At 46.0% G+C, this 27,521-nt stretch overlaps 1 protein-coding gene across 2 annotated transcripts in view; it reads right to left on the reverse strand.

Annotated features, from left to right (window-relative positions):
* The window catches only part of NAV2 (neuron navigator 2), a 394,477-nt gene that overhangs the window by 200,123 nt on the left and 166,833 nt on the right, over positions 1-27,521 (reverse strand). The window contains exons 5-7 of one of the 2 annotated variants that reach the window (XM_080816814.1): positions 26,864-27,122; positions 22,070-22,138; positions 13,262-13,428 (exon numbers count right to left, since the gene is read on the reverse strand). In XM_080816814.1, coding sequence (XP_080672940.1) covers positions 13,262-13,428; positions 22,070-22,138; positions 26,864-27,122 — 495 coding nt within the window. The remainder of the gene's footprint in view (positions 1-13,261; positions 13,429-22,069; positions 22,139-26,863; positions 27,123-27,521) is intronic. The other variant, XM_080816815.1, reaches the window with a different exon arrangement.

The following is a 27,521-nucleotide window of genomic DNA, read 5'->3' on the forward strand; positions in this document are numbered from 1 at the left end:
CACTCCATGAAAATGGACTATTACTGTGGCAAGTAAAATCAATCTATCACTAACGCATGTGCACGGGGTCCAGCTTATTTATTGTGGTAGGCTCACGGCAAACAGTGCCTGAACGCCCACCGTCTCAGTATCACATACACTCTGCAATGTGGCTCTGAGTTCCTCCCTCAATATACCTGGCCGGGTCATGTAACTTGCTCTGGCCAACAGAACACAGCAGAAGAGAACCAATGTCCCTTTCCAGAACTTAGCCTTCAAAGGGCTGTGCACTTAGCCCTCTGTCTCAGAACTCATCCATCAGGAGGACAGCCTGGGTTGGCCTGGAGGATCAAAGACAGGGTAGAGAAGCGGAGACATCTCTGCTGAGGGCATTACAGACTAGCCAGCATCCAGCAGACAACTAGATGACCGCAGTGCGTGAGCCAACCCAACTGAGATCACCCGAGCCTGGCATACCTCAGCAGGACTGTCCCAACAACCTGTAGGCCTGCATCTACGTAGCTATTATTTGAAGCCATAATTTTTAGGGCCTGGAGCGATAGGGGTCAACAAGTCACAAACTGCCTCATTGACTTTCTCAAGGCTGGAAGATCCAGGAAAAGGTTGTCTCCCACAAGTTTAACTACTATTTACGATTTCCTGGGCAGAAACAGGTTTGAAGCAATTTGGGGGGAAATAGTCACTATTTCTGACTGGAGGGTGGGTAGACCGCAACGGCTCAGAAAGTGGCTAAAAGAACACAAGCTTGGCATCAGAGGATCTGGGTAGGAATCCACGCCTTAGCACATATGTCCTATGTGGAAAAGTCACTCTCCTCCATAAGTGCTCATTGGTATGGACTCCAGACCAGATAAATTTCCTGTGACGTAAGGTGATCCTGTCCCCCTAAGGCGTGTTATTACCAACGGGCCAGAACCTCATCCATGTATGAAGAACATGACAGAATGAATATCTCTGGTGCACAGAAATCTTTGCAAGTGGGGCCCAGTTTCTTCCCTATAAGGTCTAAACAATTCCTCTCTTCTACGGGCTGTCCGGGGCCTTTCCTTAATGAATGCTGCCCCCTACAGCATGTATGTAAAACAGATTTTTAGAAATAATTCTGCCTTAAGATATTTATATCTGACTCTTCTCATGGGAGGATAAGGGAATGAATCCAAGTGTTAAATGGTTGAAACCACCCATGAATAATAACTTCTCATCCAGGAGCCACGACTGCTTTTAGCTGGGCAGAAATCCTTGCCTGTGGCCTCCCTGATGGCCTCAGAGTATGAGCTGGGCAAGTTCTAGATAACTTATCTGAAGTTTGGGGAGAAATCTTCCCCAGCTACGTGAATGGGGGAAAGGAAGTCATCACAAACTGTACACAGGCCATTAGCTACACAAAATGCAACTTGTTCAGCACAGAGGTGAACCCTAGGATGAGAGCAACACCATCCAGAATAAGGTGCGTTTTTGGAATGAATGAATGCCTTCAAAGGAACCAATACAAAGGAGAGCCTCCGGGAACTCTAATCAACTATGAAGGATAGGTGTCATTACTAGACCTCTCCAGAACCCAGTAAAATCATACCAACTCTATGCTTTGCCTAGGATAATCAAATCCTCTATCTGTAAGGGATTTTAGAAGTCATCTATCCCAGTCTACTTGCGAATACAGGAAACCCCACCTTTGGTAACTTCTGTGAGTGATGATCTAGCCTCTGGTTCTGTTCTTGTGAGGTCAGGAAACTCCCTACTCCCGTGAGGCCCTGTTCAACTGTGAGAAGACAAATGTGAACATGTTCTTTTTTTAAATATGCAGGGAAAGTTTGAGTCGCTGTAATTTTTTAGTTCTCCTCTCTGTGACTAGAAAGAGGGGAGGGAAAAAAAAAAAAAAACTGGTCCAGGATATAGACTTTCATTTCCAAAGGGAAACTGATCTCTGTCTATAAACATCCTTTATTTCCAACCACTGTGTGAAAGAGAATGGGTGTTCTCTGCTCAGTGGACCCCTGAGGACTTCGCCTCTGGATCTCCCCTAATGAGTTTCTATCTCACCCCTAGAACTGACCTCATCCCTCCTTTATGATCCCTCATAGCACCTAATCTTCTTCTTAAAAGCAGTAAGCACAAAAGTTCATGAGATTATTTGTGGTTTAATATCAGTCTCTGCCCCCAGACCCTAAGTTCCAGGAGGGCAAAGACGATGATCGATTTTTTCGTTTTGGAGTTTTTAGTGACTAACATGATGCTGGAGATTTAGAAGGTGTCCAGGAATGCACTAAACAGATGACAGACTGAGTTCCAAGTACATGAATGCATCATAAGGAGGCAGACTCACATACTCCATACTGTATAGTCTGGTTGGAATGGTTAAAAATAAAGCCAAATTTCGCAGAACTTTTCTCGCAGCAAAAATCAGCCAGTGCCCATAGATCCTTATTCTCAGGGCTAAGCCAGATTCTTAGATCCACCAGCTGGTGGCTGCTGAAGGGAGAGGGCGGATGGACGGCCCTGAGGAGATGATTTTACCTCAGGCCTGCTGCCATTCTTCTCCACACACATGAACCCTATCATGCCCACAACGTGGGTTTTCTTCCATCCACATGCAACCCCTCAAACTGAGGAAACAAATGTGGGGAGACCCTGTCTGGAAGAGAACATTTGGACCATCTCAAGTCATTAATTATCCCCCCCAACAGAGTGCCCGGAGAGTGCGAGGCTGGAACCAAGTCTACCCAGAGACACCATATACACAAAATGGGCAGTAGGGGGCAGCAGAGACTCGATGTCTGGACTGTCCTGAGCCAAAGTTTTTTTTTTTTTTTAAACTGCTTTACCCATGAATTATTATAAGTCACTGATTCCTCACTCCATTTCACATTTCATAAAAATGCTGTGATTCTCTCATTTTTAAGAAGGCAAAGGGAACATTAGGTGTCGAGGGGTTCTCTTTATCTTTGCTCTTACGACAGAAGTAGGCCAGGCCACCAAGTTCCATCAGTATCTATGGAATATCCATAAAGTTTGGGAAGCCTTGCTAATCACATGAATCAGCAAGGCTGCAGCTAAGAATCATGACAGGAACTCCTAGGACATTAAGAATGTAAACTGTGACCACAGTGCCTTGGCACAAACCACTCTGTCACACAACCATTAACTCGGCCCCATGTCTGCCTATGGCTTGTGCATCACTCTTACCATGAGGTGGCTGTCTTGTGACCATTATCTTGGAAACAAATATTCTCCGTGGGACCCCCCTCACTTGTCATTCTCATCAGGAGAAGACAGGTTCCCTGGGATGTGCGCTATATGTTGGTATCCTGACGAAACACACACTGACAGAATGGTGAGGGCAGGATACAGTGGAGAAACAGGCCATTTTATCCATTAGGTTTGTTTAAGCATGACATTTCCAAGTCATCAACAGAGAGGAGCCATGCATGTGTACACAAGCAACTCCCTGTTGTCAAGTTTTATTGGTCAGGAGCTCTCCCTTGTTCTAACCAGCATTTTGGGCTTGTCCGTTTGAACAGAACAGTATTGGGTGTATGTGTGGTGAATATGGGCCATATGTGCTCAGAGAAAAGGTCATCCCATTTATCCCAAAATGTGCATATCTTCCGTGGTAATAAACTCGGCCAAATACTTAATATTTAAAAAAACATTTTCATGAATGACAACTAAGCTCTGACCACAGATGACACCTGGGTAAAAATGATGAAAACCCCCAGAAACATAGATACTTTCCCCCACCAATGATCCTTGAAATTAGATTGCATTTGTGTATGTGTGACGCCTTCCACAGAGCGGATGGAAGCCAAGGAAATGCTCAGATTTATCCCCCGAAGATCAAGATCGGAGGCGTGTCAGCGGGGCGTTTTCTATTCCTGACACAAACCGATCAAATAGGTATTTCATCTTCCGAAGTGGTTTTTCTCTCTCCTTGTCTCTACTCCATCTTCCTCTCACAAAAAGTCAGGTTTATTATATTTTGGAAAAAGGATATACAGTAGAACCATCGCTCACACATGGGCTTTGAAACACATCCGTATGTATAGGAAAGCAAACATGGTGATATCCTTCTTACTCCTCTCTGTGAGACGGGTGGCCTTAGCATTAAAGGTCATTTGTTCTCCCCATGAGAAGGACTGATGCATCACCACCTCCGAATTACACAGTAGACCACCTTGTGAATTACACCTTCTGGATGACACAGTAGATCAAGAAAATGGCCCCCAAAGGTGGCCAGAGAGACTGTATCACATACCATTTCTTTCACCTTCACGTCCGACTTTAATTTAATGCTGCAGGGTAAGGACAACAGCAGGAAGCTTTACTAGTGCTCATCCTTCCTCTGAAGAGGATAACGCTCTTATAAAGTAACATCAGGCTCTTCAAATGCCAAGCAGAGAAAGAGCCAGACGATGACTCTCTAGTCAGAGAAAGGGTGAGCTGACTGACGTTCCCCTTCAAGGGCCTCCCTGCACTGCATTACCTCTGCTACCTTATCCAGACCCCACAGCGATGTTCCATTTTTCATATCTCCAGGCTAACTAGGAGATCAAAATCCTTTTCCTTGTTTTCTACTAGCTCAGTTGGGATGAAGTAACATTGAAAATTTTTGAAAAATTACAATAAGAGCAGCGCCTGGGTGGTTAAGTGTCTCACTCTTGATTTCAGTTCAGGTCATGATCTCAGGGTCCTGAGGTAGAGTCCAATGTCAGGCTCAGCACTGGCATGGAGCCTGCTTAAGATTCTCCCTCTCCCTCTGCCCCCTCCCCCAACTCTCTAAAAAAAAAAAAAGTTACAATAAGAATTTCACTAAAGATTAGTGAGGCAACAGAATGAACCCAAAAGAAGATACAAAAACCTACGCAAGTAGGTACGTCTACCCAGTATAAGTTAATGGCTCTCAGAATAATTTTAAATATAGGTACAATGCAACATATATGCAAATCTAAATTTCCTTTTTACTGAGCTCCTACTGTATGTCAGGCGTTAGTATGGGTATCTTACTACATTTACTCCATTCCCCATAACAACACACCCAAAGTGGTTGCTGAGAACGAAAGGACAATTGGAAGGCAGCATGCCCTCCCAAAGGTGACCCAGAAGGCCTCCTAGGAGAGGGGTTCTCAGACTTCAGTGCTCTAAGAATATCACGGGTCCAAAATGCAGATTTCCAGGCTCTCATTCAGAAGTGTGACTTAGAAGCATAAAGCCTCAGGATTTGTGTTTCTAGCAATTACCGCAAAGGCTGTTGGTACCCCTGGTCCGTTAATTACACCTTGAGAAACAACAGTCCAGAATCCCGAGTGTACTGTCCCACCAGATCATGGGACTTAAGGGGCACACTTTAGACTTAACAGAGACCCACCATGCTGTCCCCTCCTGGATTGTACACAGGCAATTTGCAGACACTCTGTCAGAGTGGAACAATGTTACTGTTTAAGGCATTATTTGGGAGACTCGAAACCATGTATTTTAGGGCTTTTCATCTGTTCAATTAGACAACGCCAATACTTTGCTTAGAACAAAAGGAAACTCAGGCGCCTGGGTGGCTCAGATGGTTGAGTATCTGCCTTCAGCTCAGGTCATTGCCCTGGGGTCCTGGGATCGAGTCCCACATAGGGCTCCTTGCTCCTTGGGGAGCCTGCTTCTCCCTCTGCCTCCCCCTCTCTCTGTCTCTCATGAATAAATAAATAAAATCTTAAAAAAAAAAAAGAAAGGGAAACTGGTGTGAAATGAAAACTAAAAAAATGAAATTGGCCTTTCTGCAGAAGTCATTAACCTCCACCTGCCAATGTGTGAAAGGGCACCATTAACCGACAGCAAATGAACTGACTGTACGATATTTCGGAAAATCAGAACTTGGCAATTTTTTCCCACAGTGCAAATGAAACCCACAATGTCAAAAAGCTCGCTATGGGGAAACAGTCAGTCATAATATTTCATAGTGATGTCTACACTCAGTAGAGGCAGCAAGGACAGAACACGTGAATTGTGCTACATAAAAAGTCAGAGAGAATGCTTCCCATCTGACTCTGTATCATCATCTGGGCCAGGGCAGCCTGATGCCAATTCTCAGATAAATAAACCCAGTGTCTGAGAGGTGAGCTGACCTACTGTTGGAAAAGGATTAACAAAATCTCTCCCCCTTCTGCATGAGAATTTAGCCTTCGGTTAACCTTGTAACTGTTCCCCTGGAAACTTGATAAAGATAGAATGTCAGCTATGTTACCAAGCAACACTGCTCATGGTAAAAATGACCCTTGATAGTTAAACCACATCTGGACTGGGAAGAGCCACAAATGAAGTATAAATACCTCTTGGGGAGCACTTTCGTTTTGGGTTTCTCCAAGCGCTGACTACTGATCAGACCTATTCCTTGCAGGAACCTAAAAGTTAGGCATATGGTGCTTTTACAAGAGATACTGGCTCCCATGGGGCATGTGATTTTAAGCGACCCTGACTCTGGTACCTGCCGTGTGTGAGTCTTGTACCCTGACACCTGAATGGTCCCTTCAGTGGGAGGGGGCAGCCGCAGCACCTGGATGGCGACATGGACCGCTGTCGACAGGACCATTCCTGTGGAAGAGACACGCTTTCACTGCCCTGCCAGCCACCTGCGATTCCCGTCTATACCCTGAGCAAGACAGTGCCAAATGTGGCTTACACTGGTCCTCTGAGGGGGACCCTGAGCAGATGTCCCGGCGAGCACTGCACTTACTTGTGGCAAGGAGCAAGGCCAGAACTCAAACACAACTGTCTGCTTGGGTGTAAACACTTTCTCTTTAATGGTCGGGGCCTCAACGTTTCCTCCCCAGATAACTGTATTCTGGCCCAAGAGACCAGTGAATCTTCGCAAACACTTGCTAGGCTATTTTTTTCTTCTAGTGCCACGTGTGAGGTCCCTAAGTTTGGTAGCTTTTAATTCATCCTGTCTGCCTGGCCTCAATGGCTGATCTAACAGTTCCCCGAATTCCATTTCCAGACGATCCCCCAGAGACTTCTATTTAAATCCAGCGATACCTCCTTGGTTCAAATCTTTACGCTGCCTTTTTAAGCCCTTTTTAAGCAGACAATTGTGGCTTCTGCTTGGAGGCTCAAGCCAACCTCCCAGGCAATTCCCAAACAGAGATGATTACCACCTACTGTGAGCATGGACAGGCACCCGAGCTGTCCTTGACCACGGATAACAGCTCTGGGGAGGCCAGGGTCTCTGGACGGCCAAGGGAGGCCCTACCCCGCTCCTGAAATGATCTTGTAGAAATTTCCCCTCTCTAGGTCCTCCCTAGGACACGAGTTTATTAACATGGTGACCCCGGCAGATGTCCTGTCAGAGTAACACCTGGATCCAAAAAGCAGGATGAGTCGATCCTCCCCAGCCTTCCCCTCTCTTTCTGTCCACGAAAATCTGGAGCCGGACATCACTGCAAATGCTGTCATTCCTCTCAAGTCCTCCTGGAGCTTCTTGGCTATGTCCATCTTTTTTCGTCATGAGTTTGAGCGTCTATCTCTTCTAGGACTTGTGAGCACCACCCCTCCCCTGCGTCCGTGCCACAGTCCCCTCAATCATGACGGCGAGCCTGATGCTGGACAGAAGGAGCAACAAAATGAACGAATGAGAGAAACAACCAGAAACGGGGTCACCCAACCGTATTCTTCTCTGTGTGGCTCGGACCACTGAATTAATCCCATCTCATCTGTAATTTGAGGTCAGAATCCTGGTTAATGGTGGGCCGTGGGCAACTTCTTCATGCTTACCTCTCCCAATCATTAACTCAGATGAATAACTCGCTTCACCAGCCAGGAAGTGACAAGTTCACAGAGATTCTAAATCAATGGTTCTGATGTTACTCAGACAGGACAGAGTGCTGAAGACTGTAGAACTTGGTCTCCACCCACGTCTGGCTCCTCTTTTCAACCCATGACAGGCGGGCGCGCACCAGAGGACAGAAATGACATGGGATGAAGACCAGGGGAGGGAACCTCTGAGAATGCCCTGGTGGGGCTCCCACTAGGCAAGACCAAAGCACACCTCACAGTGGCGTGGTGACAGACGACCTCAGACTCACTTTACAGAAGGAGAAACTGAGGCCTGGAGAAATTCAGTGTCCTGAGTGAGGATACACTAGTTGGCAGACAGCTTTTGCTCTCCAACCAAGGGCTTTCTGTGCTCTGCCAAGGTCACTAGTTGCAACTCATCAGTAAAAAGGGCCAGTTTTTTGTGGTTTGTTTTTTTTTTGACGACTAAGACTTAATGTTTTATTTTCTAAAAAAGATATTGTCAAAATGTCAAAAATGTGATTTTTCACCTACACATAAGCAAACCATAAAAGACTGGGCGATGAAATCAGTGATGAAAGAGCCGAAGATTCGTAGGAGCAAGGATTATTCCCAATTCATCGCAAGCCTCAATCACAACTTTATCAGCAACAGAACCAGAAGGAGCAGCAACGTAGGCCACACCGCTAAAGGGCCAGTTTTTAAGCAAACGATCGTGTTCTTTCAGCTTCTTAAAGTAATTTGCCTCATTTCAAAAACACAGTATTTTTTGTGCAAGAGAGTGAAAACAGAAGTGGTGTCAAGTGTGTAGGGAAACTAGCCTCTCGCCCATGGTTGATGGGAACAGACCTAAGTAGAACCTTCTGGAAGCAAAATCTGGCAATGTTAAAACAGCTGCAACACAAGCATACCCTGTATGCAGCAATTCCACTGAAATAGTGTACACGTACAAAAGACACGAGGATGTTCATGTCAGTGCTACTTATAGCATCAAAAAATCAGAAGCAACCGAAATGAATGTTGTTAAAAATATTAAGGTAAATTCATGTTAACAGAGTACTCTGCAACTATTATAAAGAGAGAAAAGCCTATAAAAAGGCTGGCTACAATTTGTTTATTTTATTTAGGAGATTTAAGTCCTACACAATGTGTGTGAATGTATGTGTCTGTGTGTATGGTCAGATCTCCCGTAAGAATTACATTATTCCTTATAAAGCCCTTACAATAGTACTCAGCAAACACTAAACATTAGGGGAAATTTATCAAAATGTGATGGTATACGCATAAAGAAAATACAGAAGAATATAAGCTGTGGGATAAACAGCGGCTCATTCTGAGAGGTAGGGATTACGGAGAGTTCCTTTTCTTTCAATACATTTGTGTCATTTGACAATTTTTGACAGGATGATTTGTACCATGAAAATATTAATAATGACATGTTTTCTCCAAGATGAAGAAAACCTTATCACTCAGGAAAGACCATCCTTCCTCCTTCCATTTGCCTAGAATGTAGTTTAGGAATCCTAAACATTTCAAATTCATATGATGGACCAAACACTTTAGAAATGTAGGAGATTTCTGGCAGCGCTAACCCACTCAGAGGATGTAAGCGAAGGGATGGAAGGAGAAGATATTGTCACGAATGTTGAACACGACAGATATTTCCTCTCCCTGAAAATCTGGGAGTCTTCTCTGGAGCCCGAGGGCTACCGGGAGCCAACAGAAGAAGCGAGGAGCGTTCATGCTTCCAAGCCATCCCTTGACAGGTGTTTTGCAGGGGATCCTGCTCGTCACATCCCGCAGGCCAGCTGAGGCTGGGCCTTGACTGCTGCCCGAAGGAGGGAGAGGATGAAGCCAAAGAGAGACCCAACCATGCCTGTGATGACTGTGTGATGACTATGGGACGACTAGCAGGTTTTCTTAAAGGCTAAGGGTCTATAAGACTTTCCTCCAAACCTCACAGGCAAAATCTGAGATGTGAGTCTTTGGGAAAATGAATAGGTTATGTGGACATACAGGGACATTCCTGGGTTTGATAGAACAACCATGTCCTTGTTCACCTCATGGAATGAGCTAATAAACTGAGTGTGTCCCTAGGCTTTTTCTCACCCTGAACTATTTTATATATCTATTACTTTTCCTCTGTTTCACATCTTAGTTGACTGTTCAGTATAATCAGAACTAAATTTTAAAATTTGGTCATGGCAGGAGGGCATCTGCCTCTTTGGGTGTGATTTTAAGGGGACTCTCTTAGTATTTCCTCACGAAGAATTAAGTGTTCCCAGGCTCGTTAACAGGCAAATTTTTATTCCCCTTTATCCTTTTGAAAAAAATCAGGACTCAGTGTTGAAATATTTTTCTCCTTTATTGACCGAATACTGAATTTCTCATTCCCCTTACTGTTGTGATTAGATCAATTCCTAGAAGGAGAATTCTGGGCCCATGGATAACATACACAACTGTGAATTGGTTTACCTGAGAGTGAGGTGCCAGCACACGATGCTATCAGGGCCTGGTTGACTCACAAGAAAGCTTCTAGAAGGACAGGCCATGAGATCATATCATGGACTTTAACGCACCAGAAAGCAGTCCACACCTCCACCGCAGCACCAGCCACACTGAGCGCCAATCTTTCTGCTCACTAGTGTGCATCTCTCCAAGACTTCTCAGGATGAAGGATGCTATCTCAGGCTACCTTATGCACCCAAGAACCTGTGTTGCCTCCCACATGGCCGGATGGTGGAGCTACTTCTCTCCGCACATACTGTATGTCACTTAGATCCGGTTACCTCATAAGCTGCCATTGAGATCCGATTCAGTGGAGGACTGAATACTCAGTGGAGGAGCAAGGAGGAAGAAGTACAAAAGCCTCTGAAGGTAAAGTCTCACTGTCCCTTTACCTCAGGATGGTGAGAAAGCACTGGTATAAAAAAATACCCGGGTCTGCCCCACACGGGCTTTACCTAAACTCTCCAGGATGGGAGAGGGGAAACAAAAGCATCCTTTGGTGCACCTGGAACCCCAATCAGTTATTTTTAATCATTCCGAAAGCGATCCTCAGTGGATTTTCTGAGAGCCATAGCTCACAAAATATTCTCACACTACCTCACTCGATCCTCACCATAGACCTCCCAGGGGACAGAACAGAGCCAGAGTTCAAATCCAGGAGTCGAACCTCAATACGAATTCCAGGGCTCAATTACAGAGAGGGCAAGTGACCAAATCTCAGTTAGCCTCCTTTACCTGTAAAACTAGGTTAATAATATTTACCATACAGGATGTTTGTGAAGATCAAGTAACACGGTGATGATCAAAGTCCCTGGTAAATAATACCTGCTCAGTAAATAAGTCTGAATTCTCTTTCTTCCTATCCCACAGTCCTTCCCTGAGGCAATGCCACCATTAGAATTTACAGCCGCCGTCCTTTGACAGGTGTGTGGCTCCCTGACTGCTCGGGGCACACATGGCAGCCCATGCCCATGACAGGAGGAGACTGGTGGCCGTCCCAGCACAGCTGGCCAGCACCTGGTGGGCTGCCTGAGTGGTCCTGCCTCTGTGGGAGGCTCTGGGACAACATTCCAGCTGTCAACCCTTCATCCTCCCCTACCTGTTCTAACCATGAGGAACTTCTCTTTCTTTTCTCAATCTTTTGGACACTGGTCTCACATCCATCCTTCAGATGTTTTTTAAGACAGCTTCTCTCCAGGTGACCATGGCACAAGGACGGGATGGCCCAGCAGAGGGCTCTGGGCAGGGTGCCTCCCACATCCTCTTAGCTCCCCCTTTTGCTCAACCTGCACATCTCCAGGGTTCAATGGGCAAGGCTTTGAGCATTTCTTTTCTGCTTGCAGGAAAAGCATAGTATTATAATGGTTCTGGAACCAAGGTGCGTGGGTTCAGATCCAACCCCACCTCTCACCGTCTCTGGTGTGGCTCAGCAAGTATTTAACCTCCCTTTGCCCAAGTCTCATCCCTTGTAAGATGGGGATAACAACATAGCTTGTTGGGGGACTCAATGAGGCCCATAATAGGTACTCAGTAAAATGTAGCTCTATTTATTAATATAAAAAACACCATTCTATATAGATTGTGCGTGTGTGCATGCATGTGTGTGTGTATGTGTAAATGTATTGTGAAATTAGTTCCAGAAGAATATATATAGGACGGTTTATATTAGCATCCTTCAGGGAGCACGCAAAGGAAAACTTTTATTTGATATGTACTTGTACCATTTTACAAGCATATGTTATTTTTGCAATTTAAACACACTTTTAAAAAGAACACACTTTTGAAAAGAACACACTTGGGTATGGTTGTAGAAGAGAAAGGGAGGGGAGGCGAAGAGGGGGTATGGAGAAGAAGAAAAATGATTTTCTTCGGGCAGAAGCCAAGGGCTGGATCACAAAGCATCTTGACTGGCTGAGACATCCTACTTCTAGTTGCAAAGTTTCCAGAGCCCTGTAGGCAAAACCTTCTGCCATATATATATCAGCCATACACAAATTCCCTTTACATTTTCTCAAGTATTCTAGCTGGGGGTAGGGCAGAAACCCAGCTCCATTGAACCAAGTCAACCTGGGCTGGAGAGGCAGGTCAGGGAGGCTCTGACCTCGTTCACAGTGGGAGGGCTGTCCAGACTCTTGGAGCACTTTAAGGAGTGAGAGGCAGCCCCCTTGGGTCTCGGGAGAGTAACGGGGCACATCTAGGACAAATCCTATCAGACAAACAATGCCTCCAAGAGATCTGAACATGTTCTGCAAAGAAGTCTATACCCCTTTGCCTGGGAGGAATGAAGGAGGGCTCTGCCTCTTACCGTAGAATCTTCTACGCTGATTAGTTTCCCCAGTGTCCCACAGGACACAGACTGGAGCAAGCAAAGGTTTGTTTCACTACCTTCTGGGCAACAGCCCCCACAATGCTACTCATCTTTCCCCCCACTCTAAAATCTCAGGCTATGTATAGCAAAAAGTCTTATCCTCTTTTGATAAAAGTTACATCACCAGAACACAAGAATAATGTTGCATATTCTTTTATGTAGCCAAGGTATTCATTTGGCCAACCCACATATCTTTTCCAAGGGTGAAACGCCCCTTCTATTTAACTTCCTTCATATCACTTTTGATGGGTAAAAATCTAATCAGTTTACACAATGCATCCTCCAAGAAGCTTGCATTTCTAGAAAACCATCTACCCTATACAACATGATCTATGAAAGTTGATTTTCTAGTTGTAGATGCTGTATCACTTCTCTCCGTAGCCAGTTATCTTCTGGGCCCTCACTGAAACAAATACATGTATTTCTGCGAGCAACTAGGATCATATTTCCCCCACTTTCTTAATGCCTCTGCTAACAAAGTTCCTGCCAGCCAATATGTCCTGTGGTCCATCTTCTTTACAACCCGCTCCCAACCCTGACCAAACTCACCCAAAGGAACTGGATCTGCTGTAAAGGAAGATGTCAAAAAGGATCCTCAAAAAGTTGACTTACCTTTCTCATGGCTGTTTGGTGGTGGTGGTGGAAGTGGGGAGGTAACAGGTTTGGACTTGTCATAGTTGTTAAAGCTCTGGCTGCGTCGGTTGTTAGCAGTGGCGGACCCTCCACGTGCCTTGGCTTCGCTGCCTGCAGCGGATACCCTTGCAGTGGGACCTGGAAGTCTAAAATCCAAGAGCAACAGAAGGATGGATTCAGTCTCAGGGGAACAGCAGTGTCTCAGAAGAAGGAACTGCAACCATGTGGGAGGTAAATGAGCCATTCAAGACGTTGGGTCTGTGGAGGTCTGCCAATCAAAAGATTTAGTGGAATCACTACAAACATCTAGGCTACTAATGACCCCAGCAAAGTCCAACAGCAAAACTTGAGATTGCCTTGGAGCAAAGGGAAATTCTGAAGGAAAAGTAAATGAGTATGTTTGCTGATTAAAAATACAAAGTTCATCTTCCTTTTCCTCTTGGGTGAGTAATTTTACTTTTCAGTGGGGCCAGACCATGCCAACTCTAGTTCTATGAAGTGTGGAACACAAAGGTCAATTAAGACTCTAAAGTGTTTACCTTATTATGTGTGCATTAATACCTACCTTTGGTTTGTCGTATGTGTGTCATAATCCAGGGTTGCAAGGTCAAGAAAATGATGTAATTTATAATGGTCAGAAAAAGACTTGCTAGCACTCAGAACCCAATACAACTACAATGAGAAAACTCATGGCCTGGGTGGAAACATGTGTTGAGACATGTATTCTTCCTCAACACCTGACGACTTGTCTCCATAGGCATTACTTAGAGGCTGAAGCCCAGCTTCTCTGCACAGTAGATGGAAAAAATAATATGTTCTTTCTGTAGAACCAGCAGGAATCCATTAACCTAAAGACACACATACATGTTCTCTTTAAATGAAATACCTCTATTGGGGTAATTTGGGAAATAAAGCTAGCAGACATCTTTGTAATATGTCTCAGGATATTATGGCCTCCTCCCCCAAGAGTTAAGGTTAAGTCTCCCCAGATCAGGAACTTTGGTTCAGAGACTACAAAGCAGGCTGTTTCTAATCATTAAAAGTTGAAAGATGAATAAATAATGAAATAGTTCTATCTTTCAGCTAAAACCCACTTAACGGTGTTTAAAAGCCACTGGAACCTCTGCTGACTAGCATTAGATCTAGTGATAAGTCTGAACTTTCAACTCATAAAGCTTTCAACTTTCTCTTCCCATGCAAATCTGTAAGTACCAAAGAGGTCTGCAGTCTGGAAGCATTTTACATGTAAGCAGGCAATCACTTTAAACTTTTCTTGCTGGCTGAGCAAGAAAGATGGTTGTAGAATAAACAGAGAACATGAGCTAGTGTGAGAGCACTGTAAAATTTATACAGTTAAGAAGAAGGTGGCCCAATTCCCTGACTGGGAACTAGGCGAGAAGGCAGGGGGTGAGTTCTCCCCGACCAAGTGGCAGAGGGAAGTGCACTTTCCACTGCACTAGTAGGATTTGCCCCTCTGTTGATTTACCCCATCTTGTTTGGAGAAAATATTCACCCCATAAAGACAGGCACAGAGTGGGGTACAAACCCATCAGTGCCTATATTTGAATACCAGATGTGGCCAGCACAACTGGATAAGGAGGCCTAGGAATGGGATCTTGGTATGTCTTGGTTCTGCTTCGAGTACAAACAGCATCCAGTGAGGCTTCCAAGTCATTTTTAGCGGAGTACTGACAATTAATGGTAGGGATTCTGCAGGTGCAGACGTGGAGTCCTTTGGGCTGGACTCCTCTAACCCAGCTATAGTCTACAGGAGTCCTTATGCCCACAAACAGGCCTGGAAAGGCATTATAGCCTTGTTCCTAGATAATGTCACAGCAACTGTATGAAGTGGTACAGGGTAAAAGGCCATAGCATTCTACTTCAGAGGGGGCTTGCAAGGAGTAGAGAAGCAAAAAGCAACAGGAAGGGAAAATATACATTCCTTTCGCAGAGCTGCTGAAGAGCCCCCACTGCCCTGACCCAGGGCTGGACCCCAGATTTTTCAGGGCAGTCAGGGCCATTAGAGAGAGAAGATTGATCAAAGCATCGGATGGAATGAGTATAACCTTGAATTGCGTAGGCAGTCTAGTCATCTGTGAGGCAGTGTGGAATAATGGATAAAATATGGGCATGACAGTGGACCAGTGTTATAATCTCTCCAAGATTCACGTTCCATATCAGATAACTTTGGAATAATAATAAACTATCCAATAGGATAGTTGTTCATTTGGAATGGGGCTTAATGTCTGGCCTATTATAAGTACTTAATGCATATGAGTTCCCTTCTCACCCTCTCTGCTGAGCATGAATTCATAAATGAATTCGGCATTGTAATAAAGGAAAGATGCTTTGGTATAAAAAACAATCAAAATAATGAAGGAAATCGATGGATCTAGATGAAAGTATCAGATGAGAGAGGATGAAAATCAACACAAGAAAGTCTGAGATCTACATTTTCAAAGAGGCAAGCCAGATTTTGGCAGATGGTACTCATTTCCCTAAGAAACGTTCCAGAAAAGAAATTGCTTCATCCAAGTATCTGTGATGGAGACCTTATACTTTGGGTACCTCTGAGCCATCTGTAGACCCCAATCCCCAGAGTGAAACATTCCTAATCTTGGATCAACTAAGACAGTTCTGGTGTCCCATGGGTGGTCATCATCAGATTCTCTGCACTGAGTCAGGACCTAGAGGTGCACTTCTGATGGGAGTGGCATAGCCTTCAAGTGGCTGCAGGGTTGTGCCCAATTTCCTAGGACATGGAGAAGGAGCCCTTGAAGGCCTTGGAGGCAGCTGATATGAAAAGGAATGGTCAGCACATATTTAGGCATCAAAAGCCACCCCAAAGTTCAAGCCAATTCATGTCACCTTCTACCTCCATCACTGTTACACCTTAGTCAGGACAGCTCCTTGAAGCTGACCAAATGGTAAGACTAGGTAGAGACCAAGTAATTTCGTCCAAGTTTCAGAAAGTGTCTAGATGCTTTAAAACATGGGTTTTGTTGTGAATGGGCTTGAGTAATTGCTTGCTCCAAAGCAAGCTCCCCACCAACCCTCTGAAATTTTCAGTAAAGTGCACCTAACATACAAAGGCCATGACTGAACGTGTGGTGGGTAGGAAGTAAGGAAAAAGGCTTGTTTGGATCGACCCATGAGGGAACCAAAATATTCTTTGGGATAGTGAGTCAATCCCTCCAAGTTAATTCAGAGTGAATTATAAGATTTCAAATGTAGCATTTCAAAGACAAAGGTGACCTTGAGGACCTAAGGTACATGAGCAATCACGGTGAAGGCACTGGGTTTTCTGAAAATTGAAGAAGAGTTTTCTATGGTCTTAATGTTTATGTCCCCCCACCCCAAATTCCTATGTGGAAATCCTAATGCCCAGTGTGATCTTGTTAGGAGGTGGGGCCTGTGGGAGATGATTATGTCATTACATGGAACCCTTAAGAATGATATTAACACCCCTATAAAAAATGGTGCAGAATACTAGCTGGCCTCTTCCACCCTATGAGGACAGAGTGAGAAGTCAGCCATCTGCCACCTGGAAGGTAGTGCTCACCAGAACCCAACTAGGCTGGCATCCTGACCTTGGACTTCCAGCTTCTAGAAATGTGGACAATAAATTTCTGTTGTTTATCAGCCACTGAGTCTGTGGTATTTTACTATGGAAGGCCAGACAGACAGAGGGAGGGTTCTCATTCATTCTCCTCTAGATCTTAAGGGGCTGACTGATCCCAGATGACATCTAAATTACCCACGTATTGATAAAAGAACATACAAAGGTCAGAAGTAATTCAAAGGAGGAAACTGCTAATCTTGGAAGTTGGCGGGATGGCCAGGGAAGGTTCCAAATCGATGGGACCCCAGAGGAAGATGTGGCACATGGAACGGAAATGTGAGTGGAGGGCAAGAGCGTACAGAGTCAGGATGAGAGGCAGAAGAGAGGTCTCCTGAAGAGAGGGAGGAAGGGCGGGTGTGTGCTAGGGATGGGGGACAGATTGGGAGGAAATGAGGCTGGAGAAGCAGGCAGGGCACAAGTAGAGAAGTCCTTGTGTGCCACAAAATGAATCTGGACGTTGTTCTGGCTTCCAGCAATGAGGCATTTGTTAGGGAGGCTGGGAGCAGAGCTAGAGCAGAAAAGGAGAGTATCCAGGGCACCTGGGTGGCTCAGTGGGTTAAAGCCTCTGCCTTCGGCTCAGGTCATGATCCCGGGGTCCTGGGATTGAGCCCCGTGTTGGGCTCTCTGCTCAGCGGGGAGCCTGCTTCCCCTCCTCTCTCTCTGCCTGCCTCTCTGCCTACTTGTGATCGCTCTGTGTCAAATAAATAAATAAATAAATAAGAAAGATAAGAAAAGGAGAGCGTCCTCTGGTTCACAGTAACATAGACCCAGCTCACATTCTCAAGTTCATTACTGTTAACATCTTCGAGCATCACCAGAACGGCTATCAAGCCCCAGCCTGGAAACAGTTGCTGCCTGTACGTTAGCTTCCCTCTTCTCAGGAGAGTTGGGTCTCGCTCATGTGGACCAGCAGGGAGAGGGGAGCATGTCAAGTCAATCCTGCATCATTTATGGTGCCAGAATGTTCCAAGGACTCCTTTGCCAGAACAACTCTACTTCTCAAGATCATTCCATGTTCCAAACATAGTTAACAAAATGACAGAGGGCACAGATGGGTTCTTTGAAACATACACATGTTGCTTTTCCAAAAAAAAAAAAAAAAAAAAAGGAAATTTAAAGGAAGTGGTATTAAAAAGAGGCAGAAGAGAAATTCCGCTGCTGTTGGAGCCCTGGCTGATTTGTCAACATGTTCAGAGCCAAGGAGGCAGGGTGGTAAGTAGTCACTCTGGCACATAACCTGTGAGTGCATCCCAGCTCCATACGCTGTGCACACTGATGGGAAGAAAGGCCTTCTTCCCCGCAAAGCCACTTGAATTGGAGAAGATGGCCCTCCCAGGAAGGATGGCAGCTTGTGTGCACATGTTTGGGATCTCAGGTGGAAGGTGTGATCAGAGACGCTTTTTTTAGCCAGAGGAGATCATTAAATACTAAATCTCTCATCTCCATGGCCTCTGCTTTTCAGCAGCTAGACAAAGAGGACGAAAGTATGAGCCCCACTGCTTCCTCGCCGTAAGACGGTCATATAGATCAACTCCGTGGGGCTTTGCTAGAGGTGGCCTGGTGGCCCCAGCTGGCCCAGATCAACCCGAAACGCCAATGTTGCTGCATCTGCTGGTTATGGTGCACTCACTATGGGCCAGACGTAAAAGGGTTGGGATGAGTTTACTTGATCCACATCACACTGAATGAGGCAGTGAGGAAACACGGGCTCCTGGAGAATAAATCATCTGCCCGGGTGACATGGTGAGTGGTGAAGAGGGGCTTTCAGGAGGTTTGACTAGCCGCACTCACAGCCGCCATGCCTCCATGTCTCTGCAGATGGACTATGCCTATGAACCTGGAACCCGCCAGTGTTGCCAAGGGACGATAATTGTAGTCGAAGGCAGAAATTCATGGGAAACCTCCATCCCTGTGCTGGTTCCCCCATAAACCTCTTCCCTGCATCCAGACTCCAGGGTGAGGCTTCCCACCCTGTTGGAGACCCCTGGTGCCTCTTGAGGTGTTTGGCTCTGCCAGGTGTTCCAGCAATGTTTGCACTTGAATGAGATCTATTTCCAGAGCCCCGGGAGAGGTACCTTGCTCCATCAGCAGGGATAAGGCTATTTCTTTTGGCAGCTAACTTTACGGCTACGTTTGGTGATGCCTGGATCAGCTAAAATGTTTATCAGTATTGTGTTCAAGGCCGGGGGTGGGAAAGGGAGGGGGATAAGGGAGGGCAAGGAGGATTATTAGGCAAATAATGAAACAAAGAATATCCTTTCATTAGCCTCATCAGAGAAAAAAAATGCATCCAAAAGAAACTCTAGGTGGGAGATATGACCCTGAAAGAAAGCCAGACCTTGGCTTTCAGTCAGCTTGGAAGCCCTATACCCAGCACACCCTGGGGGAGGGGCAGACATGGCCTCACCCTTCAGTCCTTCCTCTCTTCCCACTGCCTCCTTCCACCATCCGAGACTGATAACAAATCATCCTGCAGTGGCCATGTGCCTCAAGCAGATATTTCCCTAGCGAGCTCCTGTTTGCTTTATCTTCTAGAATGGAGCACACCGTGGGAACAAACACTGGATTTCAGGTTCCCTCCAAGCTCATTTCCCTCCTTTCCTTTGGTCCGTGAAACAATTTCAATCTACAGTGGAACTGGAGGATAGGAAATGGAGAATCTCATGCACACGCCCTCAAAAGAATGGCACTTAAGAACGGGGAGGCTGATTTCCCATAAATGTCTGATTTACGGATTATGGAAACTTATCTCCTGACCAGTGCACATCTGCCAGAATTCCTCTCCATCCTCAAACTGATGAACATACTGCTTGGACTCTGGCTGGACCCTCACATGTCCCCTTGTACTCCTGGTCCATCAATACAGCACACCCCAGGGGCGCCTGGGTGGCTCAGTGGGTTAGGCCTCTGCCTTCCTCTTAGGTCATGGTCTCAGGGTCCTGGGATCCAGCCGCACACTGGGCTCTCTGCTCAGTGGGGAGCCTGCTTCCCCTCTCTCTCTGCTGCTCTCTCCGTCTACTTGTGATCTCTCTCACTACGTCAAATAAATAAATAAATAAATAAATAAATAAATATCTTTAAAAAAATTACAGCTCACCCCAAATCCTCAATAGACTCACTTGTTTCTTGCTCTGGCACGTGTTTCCCAAATTGCAATTCCTCTGCTATTCCCAAATAAACTCAATTTGAGTTTGGTAATTTGAGCTTGCCTCAGTTTACCTCCTTATTTAGGTTGACACCTATGTAGGGACATCTGCACCACACTCAAAAACCAGGAACCCCGTTTTCCAGGGCAGTTGGTGTCCGAGTTGGACCCTGTGTTACTTTTCAAGGAAAGCAGGCACTCTCTAGTATGCTGTTATGACCTGGGTGTTTATGTCCTCCCCACTCCTGCCCCAATTCATGTGTCATAACCCTAATCCCTGGGTGATGGTATCTGGAAATGGGGCTCACGGGAGGGACTTAGGTCATGAGGTTAAAGACCTCATGATGGGATTGGTGCCTTATAACAAGAGAATGAATGGGGCTTGCTTCCTCTCGTGTTGCTCTCTATGTGCGGACACAGCAAGAACACGGCCATCTGAAAACCAGGAACAGGGCTCTCGTTAGAACCTGACTGAACGTCGTCCTGACCTTGAACTTCCCAGCCTCCAGAACTGTAAGGAAAACATTTCTGCTGTTTAAGTCACCCAGTTTACGGTGATTTGTTCTAGCATCCCAAACTAACAAAGACACAAGATTATGAGAAGCACTGATGAATGTGGGTTCCCTCCTGTCCCCCGGAACCAAGTCAGGGTAGTATCTGGACTTGGTCTACAGAGAGGCCACTGCCCTGTGGCTTCTTGCCAACAGCCAGGCAGATCCCAAGTTGGGTCTCCCGATGTGTAACCTTTTAGAAAAGGTAAAGAAGGCTCTGGCTGGAAAAGGGACCTAGAGCTTGACGGAGTGGGGCAGCAGGCTGACATTCAGAATGTATTTGCCACACAAATACAGATACAAATGCAGTGTGGGTCTCCCTTTAGCTTTAAGTGAGAATTCAATGAAAAGTAAATGAAGCAATTCCACCCCAGCATTGGGTTCTGTTGGGATGTTACAAGTGGAGGCAAAAGACTGAGCGTAATGTCTGAAATCAAAGATTTTTAAAAGCAGCCTTGACAACCCCCTAAGTACCAGATTTCGAGGGGGAGGAAGAGAAGAGTGTAACACAGTGGTTAAGGTGAGGGTTCTAGAGTAAGATACCTGGGTTCAAATCCTGCTTTTATGTACTTTCCGTGTCACCTTGGGTAACTTACCTAACTTCCTCGATTTTAGTTTTCTCATCTGTAAAATGGGGATAATAAGATGACCTGCCATATGAAGACTGATGTGAGGATTAAATAAAATATGCATTCAAACTGGTACATAGTGAACATTCAAAAAATGTTAGTTCTTGCTACTTTTAAAAGAACAGTGGATCCCAAAGACGTGACCGGCATTTTCCATACCCTGGAACAGGTCCTCCTACGAGGCCGTAGATGCCAAACTCTGTGTCAAGAGAACTAGTTAGTGAGCAAGGCTGATTTTTAATTTTAGGAGACTGAGGCAATCTCTCCAAGGTACAAAAGAGCATCCAGAAATGAAAATGAGACAGAGCTGCCTTGCTGCTTTGTCTCCTCCCACCAACGGAAGTCATGCTGCAGTTCTTTATAATTCAAAAGAAAACCAATCCCACATTAGTAATTTTAGCAATACCAGCAACAATAAAAAGCACCACACACACACAAAAGGGATGCAGGTGAGGTGGGATCAGGGCCAGGCCAGAGCAGGGAGCCAAGCTCATCATAAAACAACTATGAAATCCACCTAGAAACTTACCTCTCCCTAAATCAGAAAGGATTTTGATGAGCGAACAATCAAAGGCCAACTCAAAGAAATGCAGAAGCAGTAGGTACAGCTTCATCTCACATAGGCTCTGACACACACATACACACTCCTTTTCCATGATGCCTCCCCCCCACCCCAGACACTCAAAACTCTCCAACATTGGGTCATTAGCCAAAGCATGTTTGGTTTGCTCAAACTGCAAACATGAAACGGGGAGAGGGACTGAAAGGAAACTTAGACAGAGCAAAGGGATCAATGAGTTGGGTTGAAACCATGCTTTGCAGGACACAGAAAAATCTAACCTAGAAATCTTTTTCTGACCCAGAGTGAAGCGGATGATTTTGCTTTGAGATGAGTCCTTGGATGACGCACTGCATGATGGGAAAGAAAAACAGCAGAAGAGATGAGTGAGGGGAGGGAAGATACGTTAGACACACACACCACTAATAGGAGTAGGTAACAGTGGGGATGCGCCTGGTTCGCTCTCTGCCCACTTTTCCTACAATACGCAGCCTTCCTTCCGGCTCTAACTCTTCTGATGTGACAATATTCCAATGTGAAGAAATTACTATCAAGATTATCTAAGAACTTCTGTGATTTTTTTTTTAAAATGCCAAATATCTTTTCTGCTACTTGGGACATAAGGCTTCTTTTTCCCCTCAGAAGACACCGAAGTGAGGGGTGTCTGACAAGTAAACAAACTTTATACCTTTCTAAGGTATCTAAATGTTTCTGTTTCACATACTTGTTCTACCAGCATGTTTTTCAGGTAAATGTGCCATAAAATGTTGACCCAAAACAAGGGTATAGATGTTTGCAAGTTTTGCTGCTCTTGGGAAGATTCATTCTCAGTGGTATAGAAAAAGGGGCGCCTGGGTGGCGCAGTTGGTTAAGCATCTGACTCTTGGCTTCGGCTCAGGTCGTGATCTCAGGATCATGGGATCGAGACCCGAATCAGGTTCCATGCTCAGCTCCGAATCTGCTTAAGATTCTCTCTCTCCTTCTCCTTCTGCCCCTCCCCACTGAGCTTGCTTTCTCTCTCAAGTAAATAAGTAAATCTCTCTCTCTCTCTCTTTTTTTTAAAGAAATGTTCATTTAAAGACTTCTGAACTTGCTAAATTCTAGGGCTTGGACGAAAAATCTATACATGTCAGGGTGCCTGGGTGGCTCAGTGGGTTAAGCCTCTGCCTTCTGCTCAAGTCATGATCTCAGGGTCCTGGGATGAAGCCCCGCATCAGGCTCTTTGCTCAGCGGGGTGCCTGCTTCCCTCTCTCTCTCTGGCTGCCTCTCTGCCTACTTGTAATCTTTCTCTGTCAAATAAATAAATAAAATCTTAAAAAAAAAATCTGTACATGTGAGGAAACTTGATTGGGTTTAATAGAAAAGTAAACTTACTGAGTGCTTTATAAAAGATAGAAATATTTATCTTTCTTGTATCCATACACCCTATACCATGCTCATCCTATACCAACCTGTGTATCTCAACACATATTCTTTGGAACCCTATGCAGCAGTCTCAGGTGAGAAAGACAATGTTGGTGTTACTAGACTCTGGAAGTAAAGGAAGAGACAAGAGAGAATACAGAAGAAGAAAAGAAATGAAGCAATTATCTGGATTTTCCCTGACCAGTTGAATATTGGTAATATATATGATAGATATCGATGGAAAGGAAAACGAGTCTTGGGGACTGTGCTCCTCTCCTGGACTCTGCACTGGTAAGGAATTTCAGGAGATGAAATGTAGATCAAATTCTTGGCCTCACGTGGATTAATGAGAAGAGCTGAAGGGAAGGGGTAAACGTGAGTCTCCACTGGGCCATCATGGAGGAGCTGCTCGGATTCCCTCATACCAGCAGCTCAAATTGCCTTTGCCAGCTTCCATGACTCCTTTCTTAACAAATTTCATGGAAAAGCTGCCAGGTTTTAGTATTTCCTATCCCAAGAGGTGTAGTGTTTAGGCATGTTTGTGTCTGGCACAGTTCTAACAGGGGACTGGAACTTGGCGTCCCGGGCTTGCGCCAACATTTGTCACTGATGATCAAGGGTCCAAACCACTACCCTTGGGGCTCTGGTTACCAAAGACAAAATGTGGGATAGAAATACAATGGAACTAAGCCAGTGTTGCCATTTTACTATTCTTAAATTTACAGCCAGAGCGTAAGCATGGGATATTAGATCCCTAGAACTTGAGGATATGATCGTCCTTTGGAAGTAAAATTAGAATCAGTATATAATGTGGGAAACCATTCGTCTGCGGAACTAACCCAATCTGGGCCAGATAAAGGATGAGGGAGGACACAGAGCAACTCCAAAGGCCAATCCATGTCATCACAGTACTGAGTCAGGGGGCCATGATGGTAGGAATCACTCTGGAATCAATGGATCTAAAAACCTGGCTTAAGTAAGTTTGACTCTTCTTTAGGTAAAGCCTTTATTAACAGTAGAACGTTTCTTCTTACTGGGAGATGGGTGTCCAGACTGGAACATCTGGTTCTCTTAAGAAAACATACGCCTACCACTGGAGTGGGTGCCTCGGGCTAGCATAGCTTAGTGACACAAGCCCGGCGTTGCTCAACACATGTTCCTTGGAATCCTGTATGCAGTGAGAAGATCCACGAAGTAAGTTCTGAGGCTAAGTTGGAGGAATGCTTTCTACGGCCCCTTCTGAAGATTCACAGTGCACACGTGTTCTTCTCTCAGGCTCCCTCACCTCAATAAACAGCAGCATTTACCACTGCTCACACCAGGAATCTAGGCTTTATCTGTGATGCTCTCCCTCCCTCCAGCCAGTCCATTGATCTGCATCCCTGTTGGCTCATCATCGTGTAGTGGTCCATCAACAGATCTGCTCCACCCCTTGGTCCAAGCCACCGTCCCCTGGAGGACTACAAGAGCCTCTTACCTGGGGTCCTTCCTTCCATCTCTATGTATCCTAGTCTTATTATCCAGAGAGGAGCTAAGAAGATTTTTTTTAACTTTCAATCAGATCAAGTCTCTCTTCTGCTCAAGACACCCCCCTCCCCCGGTGGTTTCCTGCTACCTATAAAATGAAATGCAAACTCTTTCCCCAGTTTAGCTAGCACTCTGTGACTGGACCTCAGGGTCACGGCACTTGGCTACTGCAGGGACCACCAGTCATACTATCTTCCATGTAGATGGAGGCTTTGCTTACAGGTACCTTGTCACGTTTTCCAACTCCCCTCACCCACTGAGCTCCAGCCACTCCAGCCTTCTTTCTGGTCCTCCAACCTGCCAAGCTTTCTCTTACACCACAGGGCCTTTGCACCAGCTGCAACCTCTGGGTGATCTATTCTACACCTAAACTTCACATGGCTTGCTCCATGTCATCCCTATCTCTACCCTGGTGTCATATTCCCAGAGAGAACCTCCTAGCAGTCCAACCTAAATTGTCAGCCTAATCCTTCTGAATCCCATCATCTTATTGTAGTAGCACTATCTGATTGTTCTCTTCCCTATTTTCCTGCCTCCTCTAGGAAAATCCAAAGAGTAGGCACATTAGTGGTCTCATTCATCTGTGAACCCCAAGTGCCTAGAACAGTGCCTGGCACACAGAAGGCATTCAAACACTAACTAAACAAATGAATGCATTTTTGACAGATTTAAGGATCTGAGTAGACCTGTAATAATAGTTCTAACAACTCAACCCAGATTATTTACCAACATTTCCCCCTATGGAGCCCTTCCCCTGCAAGTCACCATTCAGGGAATAAGCGCCCTGTAGAATAGTGTGGGCAATGAGATCCTGGTCATTCAATCACCCAGGGCCATCAGAGACCTCTGATCAGAGGATGGCTCGCACTCAGGTGGTTCTTTAGGTCAGGTGCAGGGGCTCACTCCCTGGCTCTCTGTTACTTATTACTAGTCCAGGCATTTCTTCTTGCCTATAAATTTCTATAATGTAAATTGGATATAATTAGATAATTAATTAGGGGATTTACAACACATCCATCACTGCTGGTTTTAACACCATCACAAGTGGGAAGTAGCACTTCTCAGGGAAAGGAAAAAGCGGTAACCATCTATAAGGCACCTGTTTTGTCTGGAACAGTTCCGTGCTTTGTCCAACTACAACGGGCTGCTGAGGGTACAAGCGTGTGCGAGAAACCCTATGGTTATGAACACTGCTGCTTTAGGAGACTAGAAAGCAAGTCATTACTCTGCAGCACATGTTAAGTGAAACCAAGCAATCAATTCAATTAGTGACATTTAGATGATTTGCTAACTAAAGGTTTACAGCTTTAAACAATTACTGTGGACTTTTCTCTAGAGTTTTACTATAAGTCAAAAACCTTCTAGCCCCAAATCCCCATTCTTCCCCCTCCGCCATTAAAACGAATGTTCTACAAGGCGATCTTCTGCAGAGTCGTTAGGAATGCAACTTTTCCCAATGTAACCCAGTAGGTGGCAAGGACCCTGGCCCTGTGCTTGCATATCATCCTACACCGAGAGCTCCACTGGCAGGCATCAGCCCCCCGGGAACGTGAGCAACACCCACACCCTAATCCTACAAAACAGAGGACCACAGCTGAGGCCGCTAACCACTCTCGCAAGGTTAACAAAATCCAGTCCCTGGCCCTCTCTGGGAAGGTGGCTGCCCCCTTCCTTGCTAAGCATTGCCCATCTTTCTTCTGTGCTCTAGATACTTCTCTTCTGGTGCAGCAGAGGCATCTACGGCAGAACTTCTGCCGCCACTAAGCAGAATGAGTCACGCATACAACATCGAACACCCAGCTTACAGGCAAACATGCAAAACCAGTCTGAAGTCTATTTTCGGGGCTGTTCATTGCCTAGGAGCATGTGCAACACAGGCCAGAGCTAGGCAAGAGCCGCTCATTAGCTCTGGCTGCTGGCCAGTCCGACCTCTAAAAGTGCACATCTCCGCCAGGCACAGGAGGCAGCCCCGCCGCATCCGGTCCAAGGTCAGGCTAATCCCCCCCCCCACCAGTAGTCTTCAGCACGGAAGGGGCCCAAAGGAGAACATTCCTGGCCTCAGCTGCAGTGGGGCGGGGAGTGGGGGAGGGTGGGGAAGGGCGCCCTGAGGACCACGGAGTCACAGGGCGGCAGGGAGCCCCCACCTGGACTGCATCTCGGCTTGCGCTTTTGACTGCTGATGTGTCGCCGTCTGGAGAGGCTGGCCCGGGGCTTGGGGGGTGGCCGGCCCCTGTTGCTGAGGGGTGCCAGCCTGGCACTGGGAGGGGGCCCCGGCCGCCTGGGCCACGGCGGGCGGTGGCGGCGCAGAGAGATGCTGCTTCTGGGGCTGCTGCTGCTGCTGCTTGTAGCGGGAGAGGCTGAAGAAGAGGCCTAGGATGGCCTTGAGGTTGCCATTCCTGATCTCTGCAAGACAAGAGAGAGATACTTTTAGACACGGAGTCCCAGCTTGGGAGCCCTTTCTCGCTCACAAGTTTCATTTCTCCAGGACAGGACAGGTTTCCTCAACACTTCCCCGGGGATCACAGTCGGGGGACGTCAGGCCTCAGCCACAAAGAAATTAGCTGCTTCTCCCCCACCGGGATTAGAGCGGATACAGGAGGCAAGTTGCAACTGGATGTCTGGCAGGTGCCAGGAGGAAATTCTCAGCAAGGACACGACCAAAAAAAGTCAGACTCCTGAGCAAGACCGTGCTTGTTCTCAGGCAAAGCAACCAGTCCGGGACAGAGGTGCTCCCCGGCGCTGAGGGGAGACTCGCCGGTCTCCACTTGGCAGCTCGGCCCAGTCCATGCTCTGTGCCCCCAG

Source organism: Martes martes, assembly GCF_963455335.1.
Source record: "Martes martes genome assembly, chromosome: 10".
Classification (NCBI taxonomy): domain Eukaryota; kingdom Metazoa; phylum Chordata; class Mammalia; order Carnivora; family Mustelidae; genus Martes; species Martes martes.